Source organism: Lutjanus erythropterus, chromosome 22 (assembly GCF_056507025.1).
Source record: "Lutjanus erythropterus isolate fLutEry1 chromosome 22, fLutEry1.hap2, whole genome shotgun sequence".
NCBI classification, from domain to species: Eukaryota; Metazoa; Chordata; class Actinopteri; order Lutjaniformes; family Lutjanidae; genus Lutjanus; species Lutjanus erythropterus.
The window spans coordinates 27,017,095-27,043,031 of record NC_139338.1 but is presented as its reverse complement, the minus strand read 5'-3'; the positions used below and the strand labels follow the sequence as shown (position 1 = coordinate 27,043,031).

Sequence of the window (25,937 nt, the reverse complement as noted above, 5' to 3'; positions counted from 1 at the left end):
ACCTGCTGTGAGACGAAGCGACAGTCTGGTGTCTGTGTCGTCCTGTTTTGGCTGATAGTTTGTGTTTAAATCTGTCTCTCTGTATTCTGTCGGACTCTGTGTCAGCGGAACGTCCTCCGGCTGATATAAATAACCACCTACGCCTGAGCTGGATAATACAACACAACGTGTTGTCATTAGTGAGTCACAGACTCAGAGGATGAGTTACTGTTTGAGATATGAGTGATGCTAATCACAGGATACAGCAACAACCAGACGACCAGAACAAGCAGAACACTCGCCTGGTGGCAGAACCCTCTTGGGTTCAGCTGTTCTTCTCATTCACAGAGAAAGAACCGAGCAAAACAAAACTCTGTTGGAAAAATGTAGAACTCTATTCATGAAAAACAGTCGCAGAAAAATTACCACAAAAATAGCATCAATTTAAAATAAAGAAAAAAAAAACACTTTAAAATCGAGTGACACTCTGAGAAACAAAGGTGCTCACTAGAACCATAAAGGTTAGAAACTTTTTTTGGGTCCTGGTAGAACTTTTATAAATGTTCCACTTGGAATACTTTCAGAGATTTCTACCAAGAACCCAACATAAAGGGTTACATCTAGAACCATCTGTGGAAGGTTTCACCCAGAATCCCCTATGAGAGGTTCTGCAGAGAACCCTTTTCTCGTGTAATTGTTCCACCCAGGATGCCCTCTGGGCATAATATACCATTTCACCTTCTAACAGTGCTAACAAGAACCCAACCACGTGGTTCTACAGATAACCATTATATATTCTAAAGGTTTGAACAAGAACCCACTTAGGAGGTTCTGCCAAGAACCTTTTTTAAAGTCCAAGGGTTTTATCTAGAACCCACATAGTGAGTTCTACTGAGTAACCCTAGAACCTACCCAGGAGGTTCTACTTAGAATCTTTTTATATTGCAATGGTTTTAACTACAATCCATTCAGGGGGTTCTACTGAGACCCTCTTATATTCCAAGGTTTTTTACCTGGAACCCACCTCGGAGGTTCTGGAAAGAAAGTTTGCATATTCCAGGGGTTTTTATTTAGAACCCTTCCAGGAGGTTTCTACTGAGAACACTTTTATATTGTGGTATAAAGAACCCTTGATGAAAGAGTTCTTCAAGCATTTCAATCATCCTTGAAGAACTCTTCCTGGGTAGAACCGTAGCCCTTCAGGTAAAAACCCCTCTGGAACCTTTATTTCTCAGAGTGTCTGTTCTGCATCCCGTCAGTGTTTCAGTTTATTGTTTGTTCAGCAGGCAGACACACTGAGGAGAAAATAAAAAAGTTTAAACTCCCTGGAGGATTTATCTTTAAGTACATCATATTTCAAACACTGTGACTGAGATCATCTTGAGAGTGGAACCTCTGTTCCTCTTTAAACTTTATGTTTCCACAGCGAGGTGAAGAACCTGCTCTCTCTCCCTCACTCTGTCTGTGTTTGTGTCTCTCAGAGTCGGTCATCCCCAGTTCAGGAACGTTTCATGTGAAGCTCCCGAAGAAACCGGGAGTGGAGCTGGGAATCACCATCAGCTGTAAGTACAAACATCAGAACATGAACAGAAGAGAAACGTTCTGCTTTATTTGTCATGTGGATTCATCTGCACTTGAGCGCTGCAATCCTGCTGCAAATTATTTTATCTTAATTTTTTAACTTAACTCTGTTTTGAAAAGTGCTGTATAAATAAAGATTATTTTATAATATATGAATATATGTATGTATTATTAACTATGGATCTTTTATTTTTAATTGTGGGAAATTTAGCGTTTTGAAATATGCAAATTCTAGTTTTGTTATTGAAATATATTTTTAACTTGGTCTTACATCATGTGGATACATGTGTGACATAAAAGTTTTATTTTGAATGAGTGATTTCATCATAATATATTCAGGTCTGGACCTCCTCGTGCTGTGATTCACATTTGTCAGTTCAATATTACATTACCTGCTTTGATTTCATTCTTCTTTTTAACATTTAATCATTATGGATCAGAGTGGAGTAAACAAACTAAATTATTCACTGTTTTCTGTTTGAACCTGTTTTTCTGTCTGAAATTATCTCTAACCCGTCTGTCCGTCTGTCTGTGTCTGTGTCCGTCTGCGTGTCTTCAGCTCCGTCCAACAGGAAACCAGGGGATCCTCTGATCATCTCTGACATCAAGAAAGGCAGCGTCGCACACAGGTACACACACACACACACACACACACACACACACACACACACACACACACACACACACACACACACACACACACACACTACAGTATCTGACAAGAAACCACCGTTAAATCATACAAATTTTTAATTTACCTCACAGAACACAGGAGGTTCTGGTCTACCGCTGCCTCGATCAGTTAGCTTCTTTGTTATTGCGACTTCGATGTTTTAAAAGATTTGTTTGAATTCACCAAAGTCCCACAAACTAGAGCTGGAACTTCATAGAACCCTTGTTGGTTCCTGGCAGAACCTTTTATAAAGGTTTGACTTAGAGAGAATCACAGAAAATGCCACCAAGAGCCCAACATGAAGGGCTGTCCCATCTGTGGAAGGTTTCACCCAGAACCAACTATAAGATGTTCTAAAGAGAACCCTTGTAAGATGTAATGGTTAGACCTAGAACCCTTTCTGGGGGTTCTATGCTGAACCTCTCAACCTTCTAAGGGTGCTAGCAAGAGCCTATCTAGAACCTACCAAGAACGTTCTACTGAGAAACTTTTTATACTCCAAGAATTTTATCTAGAGCCCTCCAAGGTACCAGTACTTGAGTAATTGTACTTAGTTACTTTCCACCACTGTAACAGTAGAGAGTCATCTGTGTTGGAGCTCGGTCAGCTGACTGTAGTTGGTTGGTTAATTAGGCTAACAGTCCAGGTCAGTGTGTGTGTGTTGTGTTTTATAGGTCATGTGTTTTGAAGTGTGAAGCAGAAAATGTGAGTTAAAGAGTTTCTGTTGGCTCATCAGCAGGAAGCATCTGGTCACTGTACGTGTTATATTTTACAGTAAAGGAACAGTGCACTGTATATGGAAGATTAAACTGTCAGATAACATTTCTGTGCTCTTGTTTGTTTGTTTCTTTCAGGACGGGGACGTTGGAGTTGGGAGACAAGCTGCTGGCCATCGATAACATCCGGGTGGAGAACTGCTCCATGGAGGAAGCTGTTCAGATCCTGCAGCAGTGCGAGGAGCTCGTCAAACTGAAGATCAGAAAAGACGAAGACAACTCAGGTTTAAAGTCTTCAGTGTTTCTGTCTGTTCAGGTGCTCACTGTGTCACATCACACAATTATAGTGTCATAAAGTTTTGACTCAACCAGCAACGTGCATAATGCCACTGGAAAGAAAGTGCTAGGTGCTGATTTCTAGAAACGAAGACAAACAAACATGGTGTCTGAAGTGATGTGTATGATGTTGGCTTGGGTGATGTCTACCAGACTGATATATGATGATCTGTTTTGTGCTTCAGCAGTAAAGCTGAATAAATATTCCAGATTTAAGAATAATTTTTATGTTCACCTTAATTAAAACGTTCTTTTATTGGGCAGCAAATAGTGTTAAATGATCTTTTTCCCTTCAGTAAATCAGGTGCCAGGAGGTGTAAAAAAAAATAAATAAAAAATAATAAAAAATAATAATAATAATAATAAACCCATCCTACATTTTTGTGCTTTATTGCTTCATTGCTACATCCAGACATCTGGGTCACAGTCACTCAGCATTCACTCAGTGCTGAATGAATCTTTATTGACCGTTTTAGACGAACAGGAAGTATCCGGCAGCATCATCTACACGGTGGAGCTGCAGAGGTACGGAGGCCCGCTGGGAATCACCATCTCAGGCACCGAGGAGCCCTTTGACCCCATCATCATCTCCTCACTGAGCAAAGGAGGGCTGGCTGAGAGGTACACACACGTTAACACAACACACACAAGCACACACTCTCTTACATTAAAAATATGGAAATATAATGATGAAAAGTTTTGTTTTAAAATATCTGTTTCTTCTGAAGTCTGAAATTGTTTCTATAATTAATATCTAATAAGTGTAACACTTTTAGAAAGAGTCAAAAGGTGCTTCACAGTTAAAAACAAGAGTAAAATAATAACAGAAACATTTCAAACATTAAAAGTGTTTTAAACAAGACTAACCCACATATTTTATTTTACACTGAAACAACCTGTCTAACCAGTTCAAATAAAAACTTGTCTGCTAGTTAATTTTCCTTTTAGTTAAACTGAAGTTGATCTGCAGGAATAAATGATGAAAGTGTTCAGGGTGAAGTGGAGAATGTCGCCACCTGCTGTTAGTGATAAATAATATTTTCAGCATTTTTTTTTTTTTTACATTTTTGCATCATTTTCTTTATGATTCGTTTATCTACTTTTATTTTTATTTTTATTCTGATTTTTTTTGTAAATGTTACACACGTTATTATTGACCTTTCATTTTTTAATGGACTCAAGTTGCAAATTGAAATTAAAGTTCAGAGAAACTGTTTCAAATAATGTTTTAAATCAGGAATCAGAAATAGGAGAAGGTTTAGTAGGTTTTCACATTCAAGGTACATATTATATAGACTAGATATCCTTTTAGAATTTAGATATCGTATCGTGATCTGGCATAAGTGTTGTATTTTCCTGGCTTTTAAACGCTAACAACCCAGTGATGCCCTAACTAACCCTGGCTGTGTGTATTTGTGTGCGTGCTGCTGCAGGACTGGTGCGATCCACGTTGGCGATCGTATTCTGGCGATCAACAGCAGCAGTCTGAAGGGCAAACCTCTGAGTGAAGCCATCAGTCTGCTGCAACAAGCCGGAGAGACGGTCACACTGAAGATCAAGAAGCAGGGAGAACGTACGGACACACACTTAATACACACACCGGATTGTTTTTCCAGAAGTTTATTAATGATCCCTGAAACTTTTCAGATTTCTCGGATTTTACCTTAAATTTATAATTCAGAATCTTTTCTGGATTTGTAGCTCATAGTCTGACGGCAGGGATGTGATAAACCTGAAATCATAGAATAAAGACGCATCTTAGAAACTGTAGAAGTTACCTGACAATCATCATGTTTATAAGTTTTCTTGTGCATCACATCAATCCAGTCATATTTGTCTTTAAATGGAACCAATTTGCCAAAATGTCAATAAATATAACAGGTAAACACAGGCAAAATAACAACGCATTCTCTCTCTCTAGTGTCGAGCCCGAAGTCCTGTGTGATTGGTCCAGGCCTGGGGGCGGGGCTCGGCCAGGAGCACCAGGACGGAGAGGAGGAGCCTGTTGTCATGGTCGCGCCTCTGTCGGGCCAGAGAGCGTTCAGCACACTGCCGTCAGTCGACAGCGCCGTGGAGTCCTGGGACGGATCCAACATGGACAGCAGCTTCACCACCCCGGGTAGGAAACACCTGACACTTTTTATTGTATTTTCTTAATCATATAACTAAACAAAAAAATAAAATAAAATGACATCACTGTTGGAGTTCATACATCCGTGCTCCGATGGCAGATAAAACATGATAAGGGCCCTGCAGGGTGCCCTCCAGTGGACAAAACGTGATCCAGCCTCTGTTGTTGTGCAGGGAGGCCTTTCTATAGCATTTCCCAATAATTGCTTTCTTACAGCAGCCAGTAAAATGTTAAGTACTTATCTTATTCTAGTTTTCTCTGCCAGATTACCAAGCTAAAACACCCAAGAGTCTCTTTCAGGACTTCATAAAGCTTGTCCCAGTATAGCTCGATCTTTGGACCGCTCCAAATTGTGTGTGTGGTCTGCAGCCAAATGTCCACACGGCCGCCAGCAAGGTTGCTGCACGTAGAGCAGCCTGCTCCTGACTCTCGGAGTGATAAAAAAGCAGGCTAAATCTTTTCCAACAGAACTTCTTCCAACCCTGAACTGGTGGATTTATGTTGCGTCTTGCACAGGTTTTTCCATTCATCATCTAAATTCTGTTTCCCATTGAACTTTAAAGGAGAAATCTGTAATATATTTACTGTAATAAATCAGAAAATTACCATGATGTGTCATCAGAGATTAAGGAAACATGTTAAGTTGAAATACAGCAACACTACAGCTGCTGTGTCCTGTGAAACTTCTATTCCATCCTGTAACTTCTGTTATTGTTTGTGTATTTCTACATATTGCTCCTTTAAGTCAGGACTGTTACTAATAGCTGTAGTAATCATATATTTCTGTGTGTGTGTGTGTGTGTGTGTGTGTGTAGCTCCACCATTTCAGTCATCTCCGTACAGTTTCCATGAGTGGCGCAATGCCAAGACAACCAACAGCCAATCATCTTCCTCCACTCGCCAGAGAGCCAATCCACTGTCAGATCTGGGCCTGAGTGACGACGACTGGGACCGCCCACCGCTTGGAGGGTGAGAGAAAGAAGAATTAATCAATTGATTTCATAGTTTCACTAATATCTGTTAAAATGCCGACTAAAGACATTATAAAGCAGTGGTTAAAAGTTAGAAAAAAAAATCTAACAATATTTAAATAGATGTAATATTTCTGAGAGAAACTGCAACAACTTTCAATAACACCTTTAAAAACTGGACAAGTAATGAACTGATTCAAAACAATCAGATAAATATAGACAAATAAAAAGATATGTCAACAAAACTACACACTTTTACAAATGAGAACTTATTTTGCAAAAGTAACGGTAAATAAGAAACTGACTAATATAAAAGGAACATTGATTAAGAGAGAAAATAATCAGCAGATTAATCCATAATGAAAATAATCAAAATTAGCTCCACCTCAACCAACTACAACAGTAAAATCCTGCTTTTACATGAATGTATGAGTCACAAGCCTCTAATGATCTAATAGTAGAACAGTCACAGGGGACCTTTGACTGCACAGAGTACTTTAAGTACATTCTGCTGATTATACTCATACTTTTACTGAAGTAACATTTTTCGTGCAGGACTGGAGAATCCTTTTGGGGCTTAAGCAGACAATAAAAAGGAGTTTTAATGAATTTGTTTGATTTATTGGGAAGTAATGATTCAAATTAATACATTTCTACAAAATGTCCCCATTTTCTAGTTAAACGGATACTTAAGTTTTTTTTAAACGGGTTGTATGACGTACTTATCCACAGTCAGTGTATTACTTACAGTAGATGGTGATCGACACACACATTCAGTTTGGAGAATCAGCAGGAGTACCACTGTGGACAGGGTCAGCAGTCAATATTATCTTAAATTTAGTGCTCTATATTGCTATCAGACAGACTTTTCTGGCAAAATATTCTAAATACAGCATATACTTAAACTAATATGGACTTTTTTAGCTGCACCTTGTTTTAGGTGTCTTAAATATACTTTACTGCTGACTTTGGACTCTGACCAGTCCTGCTGCTCCAAACTAGGGACATATCAACCTCTATCTATTGTAGTAAATACACTGCCAACTGACCCACATCAAAAAGCCAGAACTGTCCCTTTAGCCGTCCTTATTCAAGCCAGTGGGAGTTGCTAGCATCGAGCTAACAGCAGTAACAGCAGTATGTCTCTGTCTACAGAGCCTGTAATCTGCCCAGCGGTCTAATCACAGACAGCAGGTACCACACTGACCTTTGACCTTTAACCCTCACACAGTCCTGTGCCACCCCTCTAACCTCCAGCAGAAACCCTCACCCGGTGACCTTTGACCCCCGCCTCACTGACACGTACACCTGATGGATGTGTATGTTGTCACTGCACATGTCCCAAAAACAAAACACCAGCATGACCTGTTCGTCACCAGTCCCTCGCCTCCTGTGTGTTTGTGTGTGTGTGAGACCCTATCAGGATGTTCTGCTCTCTGATTGGCTGACCTTTGACCTTTCCCTCCAGGTTCACTGTGGGGCATGATGGGACAGAACCAGACCAGGAGGAGAACTTCTGGTCTCAGGCTCTGGAGGATCTGGAGACTTGCGGCCAGAGCGGCATCCTCAGAGAGCTGGAGGTGAGTAGTACTGTCAGTACTGTGGTAGTAATGGTAGAATCAGTAGTCATAAACTGTAGCTGTAGTATAAGTAAGAGTAGCAGGTGTAGGGCTGGGTATAATTTGAAATGCTTTGATATTATATCGATACCATATTTTTTTTTTTTTTTTTTTTTTTTTTACCAAAACAAAAAAGTGTTTTCTTCCTAAATGCTGGCGCAGTCGTATTAGTTGTCCTCTGGGTCTCCCCTGCCCCTTTACCTGAAAATGTCCTCCCCCTGGCACTCCAAAGCTCCTGTGCTAGCTAAGTAACGCTCCGCCGTTGCAGTTAAGCGCAGCTGCCGCATATTAATAAGTCTGTTGCAGCTGATACTTTCGTCCTGCCCCTACCGACAAGGTGCATCTCCCTTTTTTTTTCTCTGCAACAAACGGACAAATGGAAACATGGTCCACAATGATTTGCTCGACTATTAGGGAGCATTACTAGTTTTCTGTTTGCATGGAATCGTGACAATATGGACAATAACACGATATGATCACATTTCAATATGGTTCCTTTTAAATTTGGTAAATGATGACATTGGATTATTGCCCAGCCCTAAATAGCAGCAGCAGCAGCAGCAGCAGTAGAACTAGTGGTAGAAGCAGTTTAGTGGTAATGGTAGTAATAGTATTCATTCTTCTCAAGCTGAAAGAACTACATTTGTTGGTAATGCAGCCTTAAAATGGAGTAATTAAGCTGAAAAGAGCAATGACTCCTTCTCTTCCAGGAGTCTGGAAAGGAAGCGCACCTCCTCACTCTGGTATCCTCCTTCCTCTCCTCTACTAACTCTCCCCCTGTCCTCTCCTCTCTCTCCTCTCTGTAACTGGAGTCTTAGCGTCGTGAAACATCAGACATGTTAGCTGTTTTTGAATGTGACTCTAACTGCACCCCAGCAGCAAGCTACAGACCATGGTGACGTCATTGTGACATTTTAGTGACATCAGCCAGCTTCTGACCAATCACGTGGCAGAGTCATGTTGCACCGGGCATGGCAGTTTGAGCAAGGCATGCTGGGAGAGCTTGTGCAAGGCCTGATGGGTAGTTTTGTTTTGCCAGTCATGAAGCAGATCTGTCAAGTCATGCATGCGTCTGATGAGTCCTTGATTCTGATTGGCTGAGAAATGGGCATCTGTTGAGTGATGTGAGAAGACTTGGACAAAATATTGACTCAAAGTAATATAGACATCAAACATAAAGTAGAAACATTAGTAGATACTGGACTAGATTATTGTAGAAACAGCAACAAAAATATAAACGCAACACTTTTGCTTTTGCTCCCATTTTTCATGACTTGGAGTAAAAATCTAAGACTTCTTCAGTGCACATAAAAGGCTTATGGATTTTCTTGACAAAGTAGAAGTGCTCATTAACATGGATTTAAACAAGTTTGTGAACAAAATATGAGAGAAATAAACCTTTTATGTGATTAGAAGAAGTCTTAGATCTTTAATTTAAAGTCATGAAAACGGGAGTAAAAACAAAAGTGTTGCATTCATATTTTTATTGAGATCAAATCTGCCAGAAGAAAAAACAGTTGATCCCCTTTGTTAATTTGGAAATCTGTCAATACTAACAGCAGTAGATTCTCTCGAGCAACAACAGTAGATCAGTAGAGACCTGTCCTGTCCTGGTGTGATCATGGCAACTGGGGTCAAAGGTCGTTTTTGATGGACCCAACTAAATTGCTTTTGAGCGACTGTCTCTGATTGGATGTTTTTGACTGGCTGTCTCCAGGCAACCATCATGTCGGGCTCCAGCCTCAGTCTGAACCACGACCCCACCCCACTGCGCAGCACACTGGGCCGCCAGGCGAGCTTCCAGGAACGCAGCAACTCCAGACCACAGGTGACAGGGGCTGACCTCTGACCTAAAAACTGACTGTTACACCTGTTACTTTATGTCATATCGTAAAAATGGTAATATCTTTTGAAGAATTATTCCTGTCTTTCCTCAGGTGACAGCTCGGTCCAACACCTTGCCCTCTGACCCCCAGCGCCGAGCCTTTGCCATGAGGAAGATGAGGCAGGAAGTGAATGAGATCCTAAACCAGAACCCTGTGGAACTCCACAAGGTGACGTTTTACCCTTTGACACTGTCTGGACATTAATCTACTTGTTGTGATCCTAACGGAGTGTTTGTCTGTGTTTGTAGCTGACTCTAGAGAAGGCTTCAGATCTGGAGGATTTTGGTTTCAGTGTTTCTGACGGTCTGTTGGACCGCGGCGTGTACGTTAGCAACATCCGACCAGGAGGCCCAGCAGAGCATGGCGGCCTCCGAGCCTATGACCGGATATTACAGGTACAAAAACATGAACACCTACAGACATGCTAACACCTCCTTAAATTGGCAAGCTATAATGCTCACCTTGACAATGCTACCAGGCTAGCATTTATTAATTAGCAGTAAACACAAAGTAGAGCTGAGGCTGATGAGAATGTCATTAGTTCTTCAGATATTTGCTCATAACCCAAAATGTTGGAGAATTTTAAAATTTTGATGATGGCACATGACTTAAACTTAAAGCTAACTTGGGTATTTTTGAAGCTGGACCTTATTGTGGCTGCTTAAAATGACACCAGCCTCAGGATGTTAACCATTTCTGTCATGTTTTCCAGATTAACCACGTGCGGACCAGGGACTTTGACTGCTGCCTTGTTGTTCCACTGATCGCAGAGTCTCCAAACCGTCTGGAGCTCGTCATCAGCCGAAACCCTTCCTCCTCCTCTTCCTCCCTGCTGGCCAATCACACTGACGGCACTACCAACAGCAGCCACTCTCCTCAGCCAGTGAGCAGCGAGCTGGGACCGTCAGAGTTCTCCAGTAGCCAGGGAGAGGAGGGCGGTCCGATCAAGTGGACCCAACCAGGAGATGGGCTGGTGGCAGGGCTTGGGGTTGGGGTCGGTGTTGGGCAGGTCAATAATAAATCCTTATAGCAGACAAAAACTCAATTAAACTGGATTAAACCAGTTCTAACAAGACTGGACTGGAGAGGTCAACAAGGAGAACAATGCAACAAAGTTGAATTAAACTGGTTTAGACCCGTCCAAACTGGTTCAGAGTGGACCCCCCCATGGTGCTACACACCCTCTGGATGAACTTTGACCCTTGACCACTAAAGTCTGACCTTTGAACTGCTAAAGCAGCCTGAAAGCACACTGATGGACTGGAGCAACTCCTCACCTTTTCACCTGAACCAGTTCTGCATACTGGTCCTACTGGTGTCACTGGAACCAGAACTATTACTACTGATCAAACTGGAACCACTGGAGCAATTGGCCTAACTGGTCCAAGATTAATGGGTACTGGTTCTGTTAGCCTCTGTTAGAGTCAGTTGTCTTACTGGTCCAAGACATATGGGCTCTTGTCTTAGTGGTGACAGAACCATGGGTACTGGTCCAACTGAAGCCCGATCCACAGTCAATGGTCTTACTGGTTCAAGACATGGTTCTTGTTCGTGGTCTTACTGGTCACCGAATCGTGGGTACTAAGCCAGAGCCGTGACCACTGCTTCTAAAAGTCCAGCTGGTTTTACTCAAACCAGAACCATGGCTTCTGGTTGTACTGGCCAAGAACCACAGCAGCACAAAGACTGATGGGACTCCAGAATCCAGAACCTGCTGATGGACAGACAGGTTGCCAAGGAGATAAGGGATGCTCCGATCAGGATATCTAGGGCTGATGTCATTGGGATCATCCAAACCAGTAGTGATTACTGACTGGTTTCTGTTCTTCAACACTTAAAAGAAAAACCCACCACTGTGATTTATGTCAAAGTCTTAACCTCACTGGTCCAAAATATTAAAATATCATGCTGCTACTTGCTTAGAAATTTATCTCTCATCCAGTCCGACACATCGAGTATGGATCCCACCAATGTTATGGGTAGAAGTCTTACTGGGCCAGAAGGTTGGGTTTAGGCATAAGACTGAAGGTAGTTACAGTTAAGTGTAAGTCTTTAGATGGTTACGTGTAAGTATGACATTGACAATGGTTGTTTAAGATCAGATATGGTTGAGGTTAGGTAAAGATTTGGTGTAGGTCATGCTAGAGAGGAAAGGATGGGATCCATAAGACCACAACAAGGTGCATTCTGACATGCTGTGTAATCCTGCAGATTTACAAAACTCTGAGACACCCAAAATATAATCCTCCGTTAGGTTGTAGCATGGTATCACATCAAATTTTCTGCAAGCCCTGAGATGTCACTATTTAATGCCCCAAAGCTTCAGTTCTCTTCACTGTGCAAATAGGTAGGAAACCCCAAAGATCCAGTCAGATTTACTTTCAGGTATTCTGTGAGGGTTCTCAGTCATCTTGGAGCTATTCAAAAGCAACTTGGACTTGCTTGAGGTTCTTGAAGATGTTTCACCTCTCATCTGAAAGGCTTCTTCAGTTCTAACAGGCTAATAATGGAGAGTTCTAGGCATTTAATTAACTTCTCGTGTGGACATTAACACCTTGAGAGTCGTCAGTTCTCTAAATTATTCTGTTTGAACTGAAGAGGCCTTTCGGATGTGGGGTGAAAAGTCTTCAAGAACAGTACAAGTACAGCTCCTAGAGACTCGTTTCAAGTTATTTGAACAAATTTAACTGAACCATTTACATTCCCCAAAGGCAGCACTGTTAAGATTTAATTTAGACAAACAGAACTGTTGGTGTAGGTGGCGTTCTCCCTGCGGTGGTGGTGTTACAGGAGGTTTATGTGAGTATCTGTGGTGGATATGAAGGCTGGGTGTTTAATCTCAATACTGTGTATGTGCCAACCAAAATGTCTCCATAACAATGAGTTCTGTCAAGCTTTGATGGTTTGGTTTGCTTCTTCTTTGATCAAATAGGTTTAAATTTATTTATATCAAAACTTCAGGTTCAGGATTGACCTTGAAAACAGCTTGAAAACACAAAAGATAAAAGTAACTGCGCTGAAGCTACAGAACAGTTTGCTTCCTTAACTCCTGTTTTCAAGGTCAAGAATAAATTCTGAGAATTAATTTTTAAATGTACGTGGACGAGAAATCCCTCAGTTGGTGGATTGATGCTTTAGAAAAATGGAAAAGTGACCATCTACAATTCCATGACAGCTGACATACTGCTGGGAAATGTGAACAAAAGGAATGTGATATGATTGAAAACTCTACAACAGTTACTAAATTTAGATTCGCCAAACAAAAGTATCGGGAAAAAGTATTTTGATGCCATGATGGATTTGGCAAACACAGAGAGATTAACTTTTTTTTTTTTTTAATCAATTAATTCAAAAATCAAGTAATTTCCAATAACTATCAGCTGGTACTGATCGGAGCATCCCTAAAGACATGGACATTAAGACAGAGGGTTTACTGTTAAGATTTTAGTTCTGTGCCATGAACGAGCTGCAGACTGAAAGAGTAATAATAATCATGTTGATGTTGATGATGATGATGATGATGATGATGATGATGATGATGATGACGACACTGAGCAGTTCAATAAGAATCTTTTTCTACTGTTTACACCTGTTGGACTGGCCACACTGTGTGTATGTATGTGTGCGTGTCTGTGTGTGTGTTTGTATGTTACGTGTGTGTGTTAAACACAAGGCCAGTTAAGCCCCTCCCACCTCAATTCCTCGTCTTGGCTTTGCCCCGCCCCCTACTTCTTCCCTCGACCAATAGGCAGCCAGGACGACTGACAAACAGACGACAGTTCTGAGAGATTCAGCTGATTGGCTGGAACCAATCAGAAAAAAAGAACCTTCCCTGCCTTTCTGTGATTGGTTCTCCTCAACACACAAACCAACCAATCAGTTCCCAGGAAGAAGCCAAGCATGCCCCCACCCCAACTTCCCTGACCCCTCCCCCCAGTAACAGTGATCTATTATGCTAATCGATCGGTGTGTTTTTTGATTGACTGTTGTCAGTTTTCTCTGTTTGTTTGTTTGGCGACTGAAACTGAAAAGATGTAAAATAGATTAAAAAACGGTTCAGTCCCATCGCTGTTCACATCGAAACCATCGAACCCCGAAAACCTTCACCTCATAACCACGAAAACAACGATGTTACACGAGAAAAAAGTCCTGATGAAACAGGAAACCTGTGACAGTAAATGTGTGTGTGTGTGTGTGTGTGTGTGTGTGTGTGTGTGTGTGTATGCGTGAGTGTGCACGTGTGTATGTGTGTATGTTTATTTTGGAGTGATGTCAACATCTTCCTGCTCTCACCTCAGTCTGAACTCACTATTTAAACTGGCCAATCAGAACCCTCCCTCAGTGTCAATGACGAGTAGAAACCCTCCCTGAGTTTGACAACCAGTAGCTCTCTGCTAAAGGTCCTGTGCTTCGGATTGGCTGTTTGACTCTGTCCCAAACTTTGTTAATTTTGATGCTTTGAATCTAAAGCACAGTGCTAGCATATAGTTAGCACGTGGCTAGCAGACACTGAGCACAGGGCTAGCACAAGCCTAACATGTGGCTACTATAGGGTAAACACATATAGCACAAGGCTAATACTGGTTATGGTTACCACCTAGCAAACACGCTTCCCATAAATATATGGTTAGCACACAGCTAACACAAGAATCTAGCCAACATAGATGTTAGCACATGGCTAGCCTAGGACCAGTACCTGGCTAACATTGCCAGTGTATGTCAGCACACACCTAGCACAAGGCTACCATAGGGCTAATATCTAGTAAACACAGCCAATATTTGGTCAGCACACACCTAGGGCAGGGCTAACACCTGGTTAACATAGCTAGCATGTGGTCAGCACACGCTAACACAGAACTGCAGCTGGTAAACTTAGCTAGTATTATGTCACCACACAGCTAACGCAGGGTCAACACCTGAGTTATTTAATGTTGTGGCCAGTGCCAGGCTAACACAGGGCTAACATATGGGAAACATTGCCAATATCTGGTTAGCACACAGCTAACACAGGAGTAGCATCTGGGAAACATTGGTTGTACTTCTTTAGCATACAGGTAAAGCACAGCTAGCACACCTAGGTGTTAGCATAGGGCTAACACAGCTTGTATATGGTTAGTACACATTAGACAAAGCTAACACACAATAAATATTGACAAAATAAAGTTAGCATGCAACAAGGCTGATATGCCTAGTATGTGGTTAGCACAGATCTGGAATACGCCTAAGACATGGTAAACAGCTAATATTTTGTTAGCACACTGGAAATATAGGGCTAACACCTAGATAACACAGCTAGGTTTTAGCACAGGGCTAACACAGCTAGTATGTGGGTAGCACCGACCTAAAACAAGGCTAACACAGGACTAACACAGAGCCAACAGTTGGTTTAGCTCACAGATAACACTGGGCTAGTACTAGTATTCATTTAGCACATGGCTAGCATAAGGCTAACACAGCTAGAATTCAGTAACATGTGGTCAGCATTCACCACATTTTGGCTAATGTGGTGACTATAAACTAGTAACTAGAAACACAGCCTTGCCAGGTGATTAGCACTGTTAGCATTTTAGCACTTAGCCCAGTCAAACTGTTCCACCAATGGGAGAAAGCCACAGAGCTTTGAGGGGCGTGGCTTCAGGAGGGTTGATGAGTGAGATCTAAAGCCATACACACTGTGTTTGTGCGCATGTATTAACTGTGTGTGTGTGTGTGTGTGTGTGTTAGAGTGTGCGTTTGTATATGTGTGTGTGTGTGTGTGTGTGTGTGTGTGTGTGTGAGTGTGTAACATTGCAGGGATTTGCACTCTAGTGATTCACCTCAGCAAGACGTCCGCCCACACACACACACATACACAAACACACATACACACACACACACACACACACGCACATGCATTGCACTGCCATTTGAAATAGTGGGTCAGATTAGTTTCCATGTAGCTTCACCAACCAACCAAACTGTATTTTTCTTTAAAGGAACAGGGATGTTGTAAAGTATTTTTGTACAAATTTAATACTTTGGTAGCATGACGTTCCTGGTGTTTGTCCTGTCGGGCTCCACTGCTCTCCTCCACCCCCCTTTGTATGGACGACTACTGAGCAACAATAAAGATGAAGACCTGCTGGGAGGACTGGACTCCATGTTTGTTTTTTAAAATAAACACACACTGTAAAAATAAACGATCTGTTTTAACTTTAAAAAGTTACTGTGCAGTCTGCCTTAAAATTTTAAGTTGACTGAATTTGAAAAGATGAGGTTATTTTTTGATGATTAAAAACGAATAAAATTCTGAGTAATTCAGTTGTGCTGGAAAAAAAAAACAGGTTCAATGACATTAAAATATCATGTTGAGCCAACAACTGTTACACTGATTATTTTCTTGGTTTGAAAAGTCAGTTTAGACTTATCTGAACACAGCAGGTTTTCATCATACATATATTAAGGTTTTGGGAAAGTTTAAACTCTCAAAAAATGCACACTGGGAATATTATTTTATTATTATTAATTGTCAGAAACCACACAGTTCACATCAGCAGTTCACTGCAAATAGATTTACATTCAGCACCTGTGTGGAGGGAAAACAGGAAATGACGTCTGCTGGCAGAAAGCAGCTACAGCAGGAGCTACTCAACATGAACAGTGGTGTGTTTGTGCACTACATATGGACAAAAGAAAATTACACATTACTGATGTGACGACCCACCCATGTGTCTTCTTTTGTTCACCCAGAGACTAGGTGGGTCGTCAGTGAGACTGGTTGCACCTGAGAGTTGGGAGGAGCCAGAGGGCATAAAAGGGCTGCTCTCCCTGGACTCTTTCCCTCTCTGGCTGGGCTGCTGCCACCATTCCTCATGGCCGTCTTAGCATATTAGCTTGGGTTTGAATCCTTATTTTCAGCACTCATACACACACCCATTTCCACCCCCACATGCACAACACTGCTGCTTACATCTCATCTCTTTCTCCACTTAATTTATTTGGGTTTTTCAATAAAATATCCAGATCGTTGATCTTTTTGTGTGTAGCCTCCCCCCCAAGCTGTAACATTGAAAATAAACAAGCGAAGCCCTTCATCTTCAGGTGAAATATTATGAATTTATTTTTCAAGCATAAAGGCCATCCAACAGACCGATGTGTATGAACTCTAGACTCCGATGAAGACCTAGAGATGATTGTTTGTTTGTAGTTTAACCACTAAATGAACAGATTTAACTCACTGGGATCATTTGATCAGTTCAGATACTCAGAGTGCATTTATTCTCAAACGACACAAATGACAAAATTAAGTGAAAAATACACATGTACAGTACAGTGATTGATTGCCACAAGTTACCACGACTAGTAGCTAAACTGTGACATTAATTAACAAGAAAGCATATCTCCCCAAAACATTAAAATTCTGTGTCTAATTGACCCTTTGCTAAGCCCCTCCCCCAAACAGCAAGTCAGAAGCCAGAGTCAGAACCGCTGTTGTGTGACTAAATCCTGGTATGAAAACAGACATCATAGCTTCAGTGGCTAATGTTAGCTTTCAGAGGGACTACAGTTCATATTTTTTCCAAAGTTTGGTCCCATTGGTGGTCCACCGGAAGGGGAGGGGCTTCGCCTCTCTATTGTGATGTTAAATACAAAAAAAAATGAACTAATGAAAAGTTTTAAAAATGTTTGACTTTTGGCAGAGAAATATTTTCTTAACAGTGAGGCTGAACTGCAGGATGTCGACAGTTTGAACAGCTAATTCTAAAATAAAAGCTGATTACTCCACGCAGGTAAACACGGGGTAACATTAACAGTAGAAGTGCTGGGAGACGAGTCTAGATAAGGCAGGGAACAGAAACACAACGAGTCCCATCAGAGCAGGAGAAACACCAACGCCCACGATCCTCCTTCCCACCAGGAGGAGCAGGGCAGCCAGCAGGAGGCAGGCCTCATGTCAGGTGACGGCGTTCAGGCTCTGGCCTCCCTCGGCCGGGGTGAAGAACTGGACTTTGGGCATGGCGAGCGCAGAGTTGTTCCTGCGCAGGTTTCCGCTGCTCCCGGCGCCTTTACGCATGGAGTTGTTGCGCCGCATGGAGTTGCGCTTCCTCAGCGAGTTCTGGTGCGACAGCTCGCTCTTCTGGAGAGTCTGGATTAAGATGGACGGCTTCTCGTCCAGTTCTCTGGCGCTGCAGCGCGGCGTCGCTACCTGCTAGAAAAACAACGCAACATTAGTGCAATAAATACAGCTGCAGCTATTTGCAATTATTTAATTAATTGGCAACTATTTTGATAATCCCTTAATCCATCCATTTGTTAAATGTGAATATTTTTTGGTTTCTTTACTCCTTTCTGACTGTAAACTGAATAATTTTGAGTTGTGGACAAAACAGAACATTTGAGGACGTCGCTTTGGGTTTCAGGAAAAATTTATCGACATTTTCTAACATTTTATAGGCAAATTGCAAATAACTGTTAGTTGCAGCCCTGGCAATAAAAATATACTTTTTCTGTCCAAGAGTCTGACCACATATCAAAAAAAAAGCGTTGTAATAAAAAGTGGATAAACTGAAAGATCTGATTAAAGAAGGGATGCTGCAAATATTGCAATGGCTTGATATTGTTAGAAACATCAGTCATATTTTTATTTTTATTTTACGGCTTCAGTTTGTGCAACTCTTACCTTGACTGTGTTACCAAACTTGGAGTAGTCCACAGAGTACACGCCCTCCTCCTCGGTTACTATGGGAACGAAGCGGTGACCCCACTGGATCTCCTCGGAGACGTAGGAGGTGCGGGCCTGCGTGGTGATCCCGGTCGTCTCCACGACGCCCTCCAGGATGACGATGACCTCCAGGTCGCTGCACTGCAGCTCCATGGCCGACAGGTCGTACAGCGGGCTGACACACAAACAACACAGGGTTTATACAGTCCTGTGTGTGTGTGTGTGTGTGTGTGTGTGTGTATGTGTGTGTGTGTGTCAGTTACACTTTATCAGTTTCACTTTGATTCTACTGCACGTCTACGAAAGATAGAAACTCTCTGGTAAAAAATGTGCTGATGTTTTCTTCCAATTATCATCAATTATAATTTGTGCTCCCTGTAAGTTTGTGTTTGTCCAGCAGGTGGAGGTAGTGAGTTGCACACGATCATGATTCTGCAGGACTGACTCTCACCTCACATTGATGCACTGGGTTTTCCTTTCTTACATAGTTTCATTTTTAATATTTTTTCAGTGGATCAAACAGGCAAACTGTTTTTATGTATTTTATGAGAAAATGATGATGAACCTGATGGTTATTATCTTGTTTCCCGTCTTAACCTGCCTGTTTGGGCTGTGAGGTGACAGACAGCATGCGGCTGTTAGCTCCACCCACACCTCAGCAGCTCCTGCGTCTCTGTACCTGCTCTTGTCGATGACGTGGCAGATGATGAGCGGGGCGAGGAGGAACAGGCAGTTACTGGCCACGGCGCTCTCTGTCTGCACGTCGATCTGATGGATGGGGATCACCTCGCCCTCCGGTGTGGTCGTCTTCCTCACCACCTGCACATGAAGCACAGACCTAATTAACCATCAGCTCACCTGAATCTTATTTGTGCACCTTTTAAAGGGGACATAAAGGATTGTGGGAGACTGAAATCTGCAGTTAAAGACTTTTGTTTTACAGACAAAAACAAACTTTGTCAATCAAAATATCCTGCAACAACAATAAAACTTTGTTTTAGAGCAGATTTGATTTGTAAAACTGCAGCTCAGAGGTTAAATAGAGAGAATAAACTGGACAGACACCTGCAGCCTGATGGTCGCTCCGATGATCATGCTCTTCCTCAGGTCGCCGATACGAATCATGAAACACAGGCGGTTGTTTCTGACGGCGATCACGGCGTGACGGCTGAAGATCAGAGTCTCTGCTCGACGGTTCGACTGAGCCGTCTTCATGAAGATACAACCTGAGCGAGAGACAAACAGACAAACAAATATTTTTCCATACTCCATCCAGACCTGGAAACTGCATCCATACTGCAGAGGAACGCTGCTCTGAACCTGTGAACGGTGTCAAAGTCTCACCCAACATGACGGCGTTGATGATGAGTCCCACGATGTTCTGCATGATGAGGACGGTGATGGCGGTCGGACACTGTTCTGTTATCATCCGTCCTCCGAAGCCGATGGTCACCTGAACCTCGATGGAGAACAGGAAGGCTGAAGTGAACGACCTGAGGAGAGAGACGTTTAAAAGAAGCTTAAGAGACTTGACATTAAGTTATTTTTGGTGGAATATTTTTAGCAAATGGGAACATTTTAGTTTTAAATCTTTCTGATGTTTAGTGAATTCATCTTAAATCACTCTGAGTCCTTTTCTCAGTGACATTTGTTCCCATTTAAAGCCTCACTTGTTTATATTTGGTTGTCTGTTCAGTTATGAGAATAAGAATCAACCCTGCAGCTGCTTCATGGTACAGAAGACGTGTTTAAGGTGTTTTAAGTAAAGATTTTGTGTGGAAGTGATGCAGAAGGCTTAAAGGGATAGTTCAGATTTCAGTTTGCTCAGCTTCCTACACCGTTCCTCCTGCTGCTTCTCCAAACTGAGGATGTGTCGACCATAAGAACCTCATATAACCACGCTTCAGCCGTCTCAATGAGTAACAGAAAACTCAAATATCAAAAGTAAACCACAGACGGTTTAAAACATGAATGTAGTCATTGTGAAGCTCTCAGTGTGGCGTCTCTGGCCGTCGCCATCCTGGCAGCGCCTGACTCGACTTACTCTGAAGTGCTGCAAGTGAGTGTAAAATCTTAATGTCAAGCCCCGACTTTAGAGATTATAAATAATTTCTGACATTTTCTGCCAATAACTCCCAGTAAATCTCTCACACTGGACCTTTAAATCTGTATGACTTTTTCAGACTTTTATCCTTAAAACTGTAGCTGAGTAAATGTGCTTTCCACCTCTGTTGAGGAGAGGGAAAAAGAAGAATGGTGGCATGAAGGAGGGGTGGAAGGAAAGAAGGAAGGAAGGAAGGAAAAGAGGAAAGGGTTGGTGAGCTAAAGTAAGAAGGAGGTGCCAAACTCTCCCTCCGCCTCCTGCAAACTTCACTTTATTCCCCCTGAAGTTATGAGAGCAGAAGTTCCCTGACTTCCTGTCATCATTAATATCTTTCTCCTCATCACCTCCTCCTCTGTCGATTTTAAAAATGGAGGAAGAGAAGAAGAGGAAGAAGAAGAGGAGGAGGGGTGGGGGGGTTTGGGGATGGATGAAAAGTTTTAATAAGCGCAAAAAACTCGTTTCAAGTCTTATCAAACACACTTAAACACCCTGAATTTCACACTTAAAATCTCTTTTTCATTTCTACTGGTGTTTCTTACTTGACGTTGGAGACGCAGTGCGTCGCGTTGCACCGCTCCGGGTCCAGGTCTCCGTGCGCAAACGCCACCAGCCACCAGCTCATGGCGAACAGCAGCCAGCTGCTGACGAAGGTGGTGGTGAAGATGACGAGGGTGAAGCGCCACTTGAGGTCGACCAGCGTGGTGAAGACGTCCTGCAGGAAGCGGCCCTGCTCGCGGATGTTCTTGTGCGCCAGGTTGCACGAGCCGTTCTTGGCGATGAAGCGCGCCTTGTTCACGCGGTCCCTGAACACCGGCTTGCGGGGCATGCGGGAGGCGAGTCCCGGGAGACCGAACTCCTCCGGGATGATGCTTTTTCTCGCCAACATCTTCTGCTGCTGATGGTAAAGAGAAAATTGCGTTAAAGTTTCTTTTTAGTGCGTCTTCAGTGCGTCTTTACGCGCGGATCAAACATGTCCAGTTACGCACAGACTCGTCTCCTCCTGTGGACATTTGGGGATGTTTGGGAGCAGTGCGCCGCCTCTGCTGCTCCTCTGAGGGCTGGACGGTCTCCTCTCTCCTGTTGACGTAGTCCAAAACTTCCAGACTCCAGACCCGCTCAGACCAGGCTGCTGCTGCCTTCAGGGACCGTCGGAAAAACACACTTGAAGACAAACGAACCACATCAAACTTAATATATAAAGACCATTTTCCAACCTGAATGACAGAATAAAAGTATAAATAGACCCAAAATATCATCAGCGATTAATGATTATTTTCATTATTGATTTAACCGTAAATTTTTTTTTTTCAATTTGACTTTAATAATATCCTTTTCTTTCAGTAGAAAATCAGTTCTGACTCGTCAGTTTGTCAGTTTAACAAAATATAAAGCTGCCAGGACACACACACACACACACACACACACACACACACACACACACACACACACACACACACATATATACAGAGCTTAACATCATATTTTGCCTTTTTTTTAAAAAATCTAACTCACTGACAATATGAATAATTTTAAATTTTAAAAAATGATCCTTTAAAAACCTACGGTCTATGAACGCCTCACCATGGATCCAATCAGCAGGTTATCTCAGGTTGTCTCTACTTGATATGTAAATAAAGTTATGTTAGTTGAATAAACATGTCCAGTGTCTTCACTGAGACAAAGATGGACTGTAGAGGTTCTTCATGGTTCCACAGCAGAACAAAACAGACCAACCAGTCAAACATGAATGAATGAAAGTTGTTTTAATCTCAGTGCAGTCAGCTGTAGACAATAATTTATAAATTCCACAAGAAACTGTAAAAATAATCTCTAGGGAAACTAAACAAATAAAATGTCAATTTAATATACATTTAAATATAAAATGAAAACAGAACAGAGGTTAAATTAAGAGCCAGTTCTATTGTTTTTATGTTAGAACAGTCAATAACAACAATAAATAATCTTACAATTCAATTTCACTTCTATATTAATGATGCAAAGTTTATTAAATAACCAGAAATGTGTCTTTTTTGACAGACTTCTTGATATAAAAGTCTTTTTAGTGATTTATTGAATTAGTTTTGAATTGTTCATGTAAAAATGTGACAGCAGGGGGCGCCATTTAGTAAAATATTGTTTATCAGTCAAAGTGTTGCAGGTTTATTAAGAAAGAAAAAAAAAAATCATTTCACTCAAAAGCATTTTATTATCATTTCAAGTGTAAAAAACATTTAGGCACACATAATAATACTTTGATATATATGTTTAAAAATTCTTGGATATACAGAATGTACACTTACATACATTTAGAATTTAAAAAATCATTCAGACCTGTACTCGTGAAAATGATATCTGGTATTTAAGTTGCATTTTGTTAACAGTCTGACGTGCATTCATGAAAAAGAAGAAAATAAAACTGTCTGCATAGATAAAGTGTGATGTTCACTCTGTGTTACATGCAAACCTTCTGCAGGTTTACAGACCTGCTTAACCGACACGTCCACCTGTGAAAAACTTTAAGTCTCTTTACGTTTGTTTGTTCCCCAAAACTGAAGATGGGACACGAGATCAAACAGAGAAGCTCTGAGAAGAAACGCAGCATAAACTGTGACGTGAAAATACTGAAAATCCTGAAATGAGTTAAATCTGTCCTCCTCCTTGTCAAACTGGAATAAATGGGAATAATTTCTTTTTCCATCTTTTGTCCCAAACGCACAAAAATGCAAAGTGAAGAAAGAACAAGGCAGAGATCTGCAGCTTCTGAGTTCAGACAGAAGCTGCGATGAGACACGAGTCCAGCAGACACACACATGCAGTGAACTAAACACCAAAGATTTATGAAACACACTCGCAGCCAGGACAAAAAAAAAAAAAGAAAGAAAAGAAAAAGAGAAGGCAGCTGAATGAGGATCAAAGAAAAGGAGGAACTCTGTGTCATTAAGAGAAGAGAAGATGGAGGAGGAGCTGCGAGGAGAAGACGAAGACGTGAGAGACAGAGACATCAGCGAAGAAACAGTTCTGTCAATGTGATGAGACAAAAAAAAAGTTAATATGTCAAAGTAATGAGATTTGTTTTTCAAAACTTCAGCGTCTCAAAATAATGACTTTTCATTTGCAAAATAACAGGAAACTTTACTCACAAAAAATACGTTCATCTCAAAATGACAAGAAACTTTCTTAAAATACTTACTTAAAATAAAAATACTTTTTTTTCTCAAAATGAAAATCTTAAAATAAGGAGAAATTTTCTCAAAATGACAAGAAACTTTCAAAAACTAAGTATCTCAAAATCATGAGCAAGAGATTTTTTTTTCTCAAAATTTCTCAGAAGTATTTTTTTTCCATCACGTTGGCAGAAATGAGCTTCCATACATCAGAGTTAAACATTTTAAAGTGGATGTTAAAAAACGGAGAATAAACTGCAGGTGGAAGTTGTAAAAGTGATTGTTAAGGTGAGGTCAGATTATCAGGATGAATCAGCTGAGTGTGAAATAAATCACAGGATAAGTTTTGTTAACAGGAAAAAAAAAAAAACACCGAGCTGGAAAAAAAAAACTGATGTGGAAACTTGTTGAGATGAAACATCTGCAAGCACATTTATATATATATATATATAAAAAATCTTAAGTTCTTGCAAAAGAATCTATTTGGCATTTAGTCTGTACAGTACAAAGTCATTTCAAAATCTCATTTAAAAGCAAAGTGAAGTAAAATCGATCACAATAATACAAAGGGACAATAGCACCACTCCCACAGAGACGGGACGAGTGATTCTAGAAAAACAGTTTTTGTATCTTTTGTAAACTAATATGTCCACTGCTGTCAGGAGCAGCAGGAGTCTGACAGGCCGCTCCGCTCTTTATTCAAACTTTACCTCCAGAAAAAACTAACAGCGGCGTCGTTTACACTCTGAACAAACGAGACATCGCGTCTTAATCAGTGAACTTTAGGTGGATTTTGTTGTAACAGAACTTGATGGCACCACAAACTCAGTACCGTTTACTTCTCCAGTGTCTCCAAAAACCCGGCAACTCGCACCAAAACAGTCTGGATAAAAAGCGCTACAACAGGTCGTCTTTGAATCCTGCTCACGTTCACCGCGGGAAAAGAAATCACTCTCTGGTCCTCACTGAACCGTCGACCATCTCTGGAGTCACTGGGAGCTCGTGTTGGGTCGTCTATTGTCCCCGAAGATAATAAGTTCAGCAAAGCATGACTGCAGACAGACAGCGGGTTCACCGGCTTCAGCCTGAGCCATGACACCCTACAGTGTTTGTACTAATGTGGGCGTAGAAATACAACTGATAGAACTGAGTCCAGGTGGAAAAATACCAGACAGAAAGTAAACTGGACGCCTTTTTAACTCATGTTTGTTTGCACTAAACTTTGCCTTGTGGCTCCCACCTGTTACCTTTAATTATGCATAACTTTAAGCCTTTAAATAATTTAAACAGACAACATTATATAAAATTCACCTCCGTACAGTTGTCATGAGTTGTTTCTGTTTTTACCTGCAACGTCTTATAAATGGACAAATCTTTTCCCAACTTTACTATAAAATGAAACGCTTGTGCAGACGCCAAAATGACTGAAACTACTTCAAAACATGGCATTAGCAATCAAGCATTTTGCTTGTGTGAAACAGCAGATTCTGGATTTGTTCCTGGTATATTTCCACCTTTTTTACGTTAAACTTGTTTGCCTCGTTTGCCCCAAACATTCTTGATGTTCCCTTTTTCTTCTCAGTGTCATTTCAGCTGTTGCATTCAAGATGTTTGTGGATCTTTTCTGGAGCAGATCGACGTACAGGTCGACCTCCTGGCGTCTCCTCTCTGGTGTCACAAGTTGCAGAAATCATCCAATTTTGATTTCCCTTTTTTTTTTTTTGTCGCACTTGTTCTGCAGAACAGCGATTCACTTTCCAGTCCTCATCCTGGATTCAGGAACAGGAGCTTTAAGAGATCCTTTTCTTCTGGTCTGATGCGACAGCAGCGTCGGTTCTATCAGTCTCACTTCTGTGGCAGAACTTAACATGAACATGTAGCACGTACACGACACCAGGGTCTAAATTATTCTCATTTCTTTACAGCGAGACGCTGCACAATGCATCGATGTCTGCAGAGCACAGAGACACTGGCCAAAGCCAACATTCAGATATTTAAAAAAAGGATTTTAAATACAAGTTTCTCCCTTCATTATTATCGCATAATACAAGTGCTAAAGAATAATAAAACTGATAC

At 41.4% G+C, this 25,937-nt stretch overlaps 2 protein-coding genes across 4 annotated transcripts in view; one reads left to right on the top strand and one right to left on the bottom strand.

Annotated features, from left to right (window-relative positions):
* grip1 (glutamate receptor interacting protein 1) overlaps window positions 1-11,254 on the top strand; it is a 76,520-nt gene extending 65,266 nt beyond the window's left edge. For 2 of the 3 annotated variants that reach the window (XM_084711309.1, XM_084711308.1), the window contains exons 14-26: window positions 1,461-1,541; window positions 2,120-2,189; window positions 3,088-3,233; window positions 3,762-3,906; window positions 4,719-4,858; window positions 5,207-5,404; window positions 6,232-6,385; window positions 7,543-7,581; window positions 7,856-7,967; window positions 9,724-9,834; window positions 9,944-10,060; window positions 10,141-10,287; window positions 10,605-11,254. In XM_084711309.1, the coding sequence (XP_084567435.1) occupies window positions 1,461-1,541; window positions 2,120-2,189; window positions 3,088-3,233; window positions 3,762-3,906; window positions 4,719-4,858; window positions 5,207-5,404; window positions 6,232-6,385; window positions 7,543-7,581; window positions 7,856-7,967; window positions 9,724-9,834; window positions 9,944-10,060; window positions 10,141-10,287; window positions 10,605-10,922 (1,778 nt within the window). In that variant the 3' untranslated portion in view covers window positions 10,923-11,254. Of the gene's footprint in view, window positions 1-1,460; window positions 1,542-2,119; window positions 2,190-3,087; window positions 3,234-3,761; window positions 3,907-4,718; window positions 4,859-5,206; window positions 5,405-6,231; window positions 6,386-7,542; window positions 7,582-7,855; window positions 7,968-8,716; window positions 8,750-9,723; window positions 9,835-9,943; window positions 10,061-10,140; window positions 10,288-10,604 lie in introns of all 3 variants that reach the window. The other variant, XM_084711307.1, reaches the window with a different exon arrangement.
* Window positions 11,255-16,967: 5,713 nt separating this feature from the next.
* kcnj8 (potassium inwardly rectifying channel subfamily J member 8) lies at window positions 16,968-21,808 on the bottom strand. Its single transcript, XM_084711310.1, has 6 exons — window positions 21,237-21,808; window positions 19,938-20,086; window positions 19,659-19,819; window positions 19,273-19,412; window positions 18,552-18,768; window positions 16,968-18,077 (listed from the first exon to the last, which is right to left on the bottom strand). The coding sequence occupies exons 1-6, from the start codon at window positions 21,581-21,583 to the stop codon at window positions 17,826-17,828; spliced, it is 1,266 nt and encodes a 421-aa protein (XP_084567436.1). The 5' UTR covers window positions 21,584-21,808; the 3' UTR covers window positions 16,968-17,825.
* Between the last annotated feature and the right edge of the window lie 4,129 nt (window positions 21,809-25,937).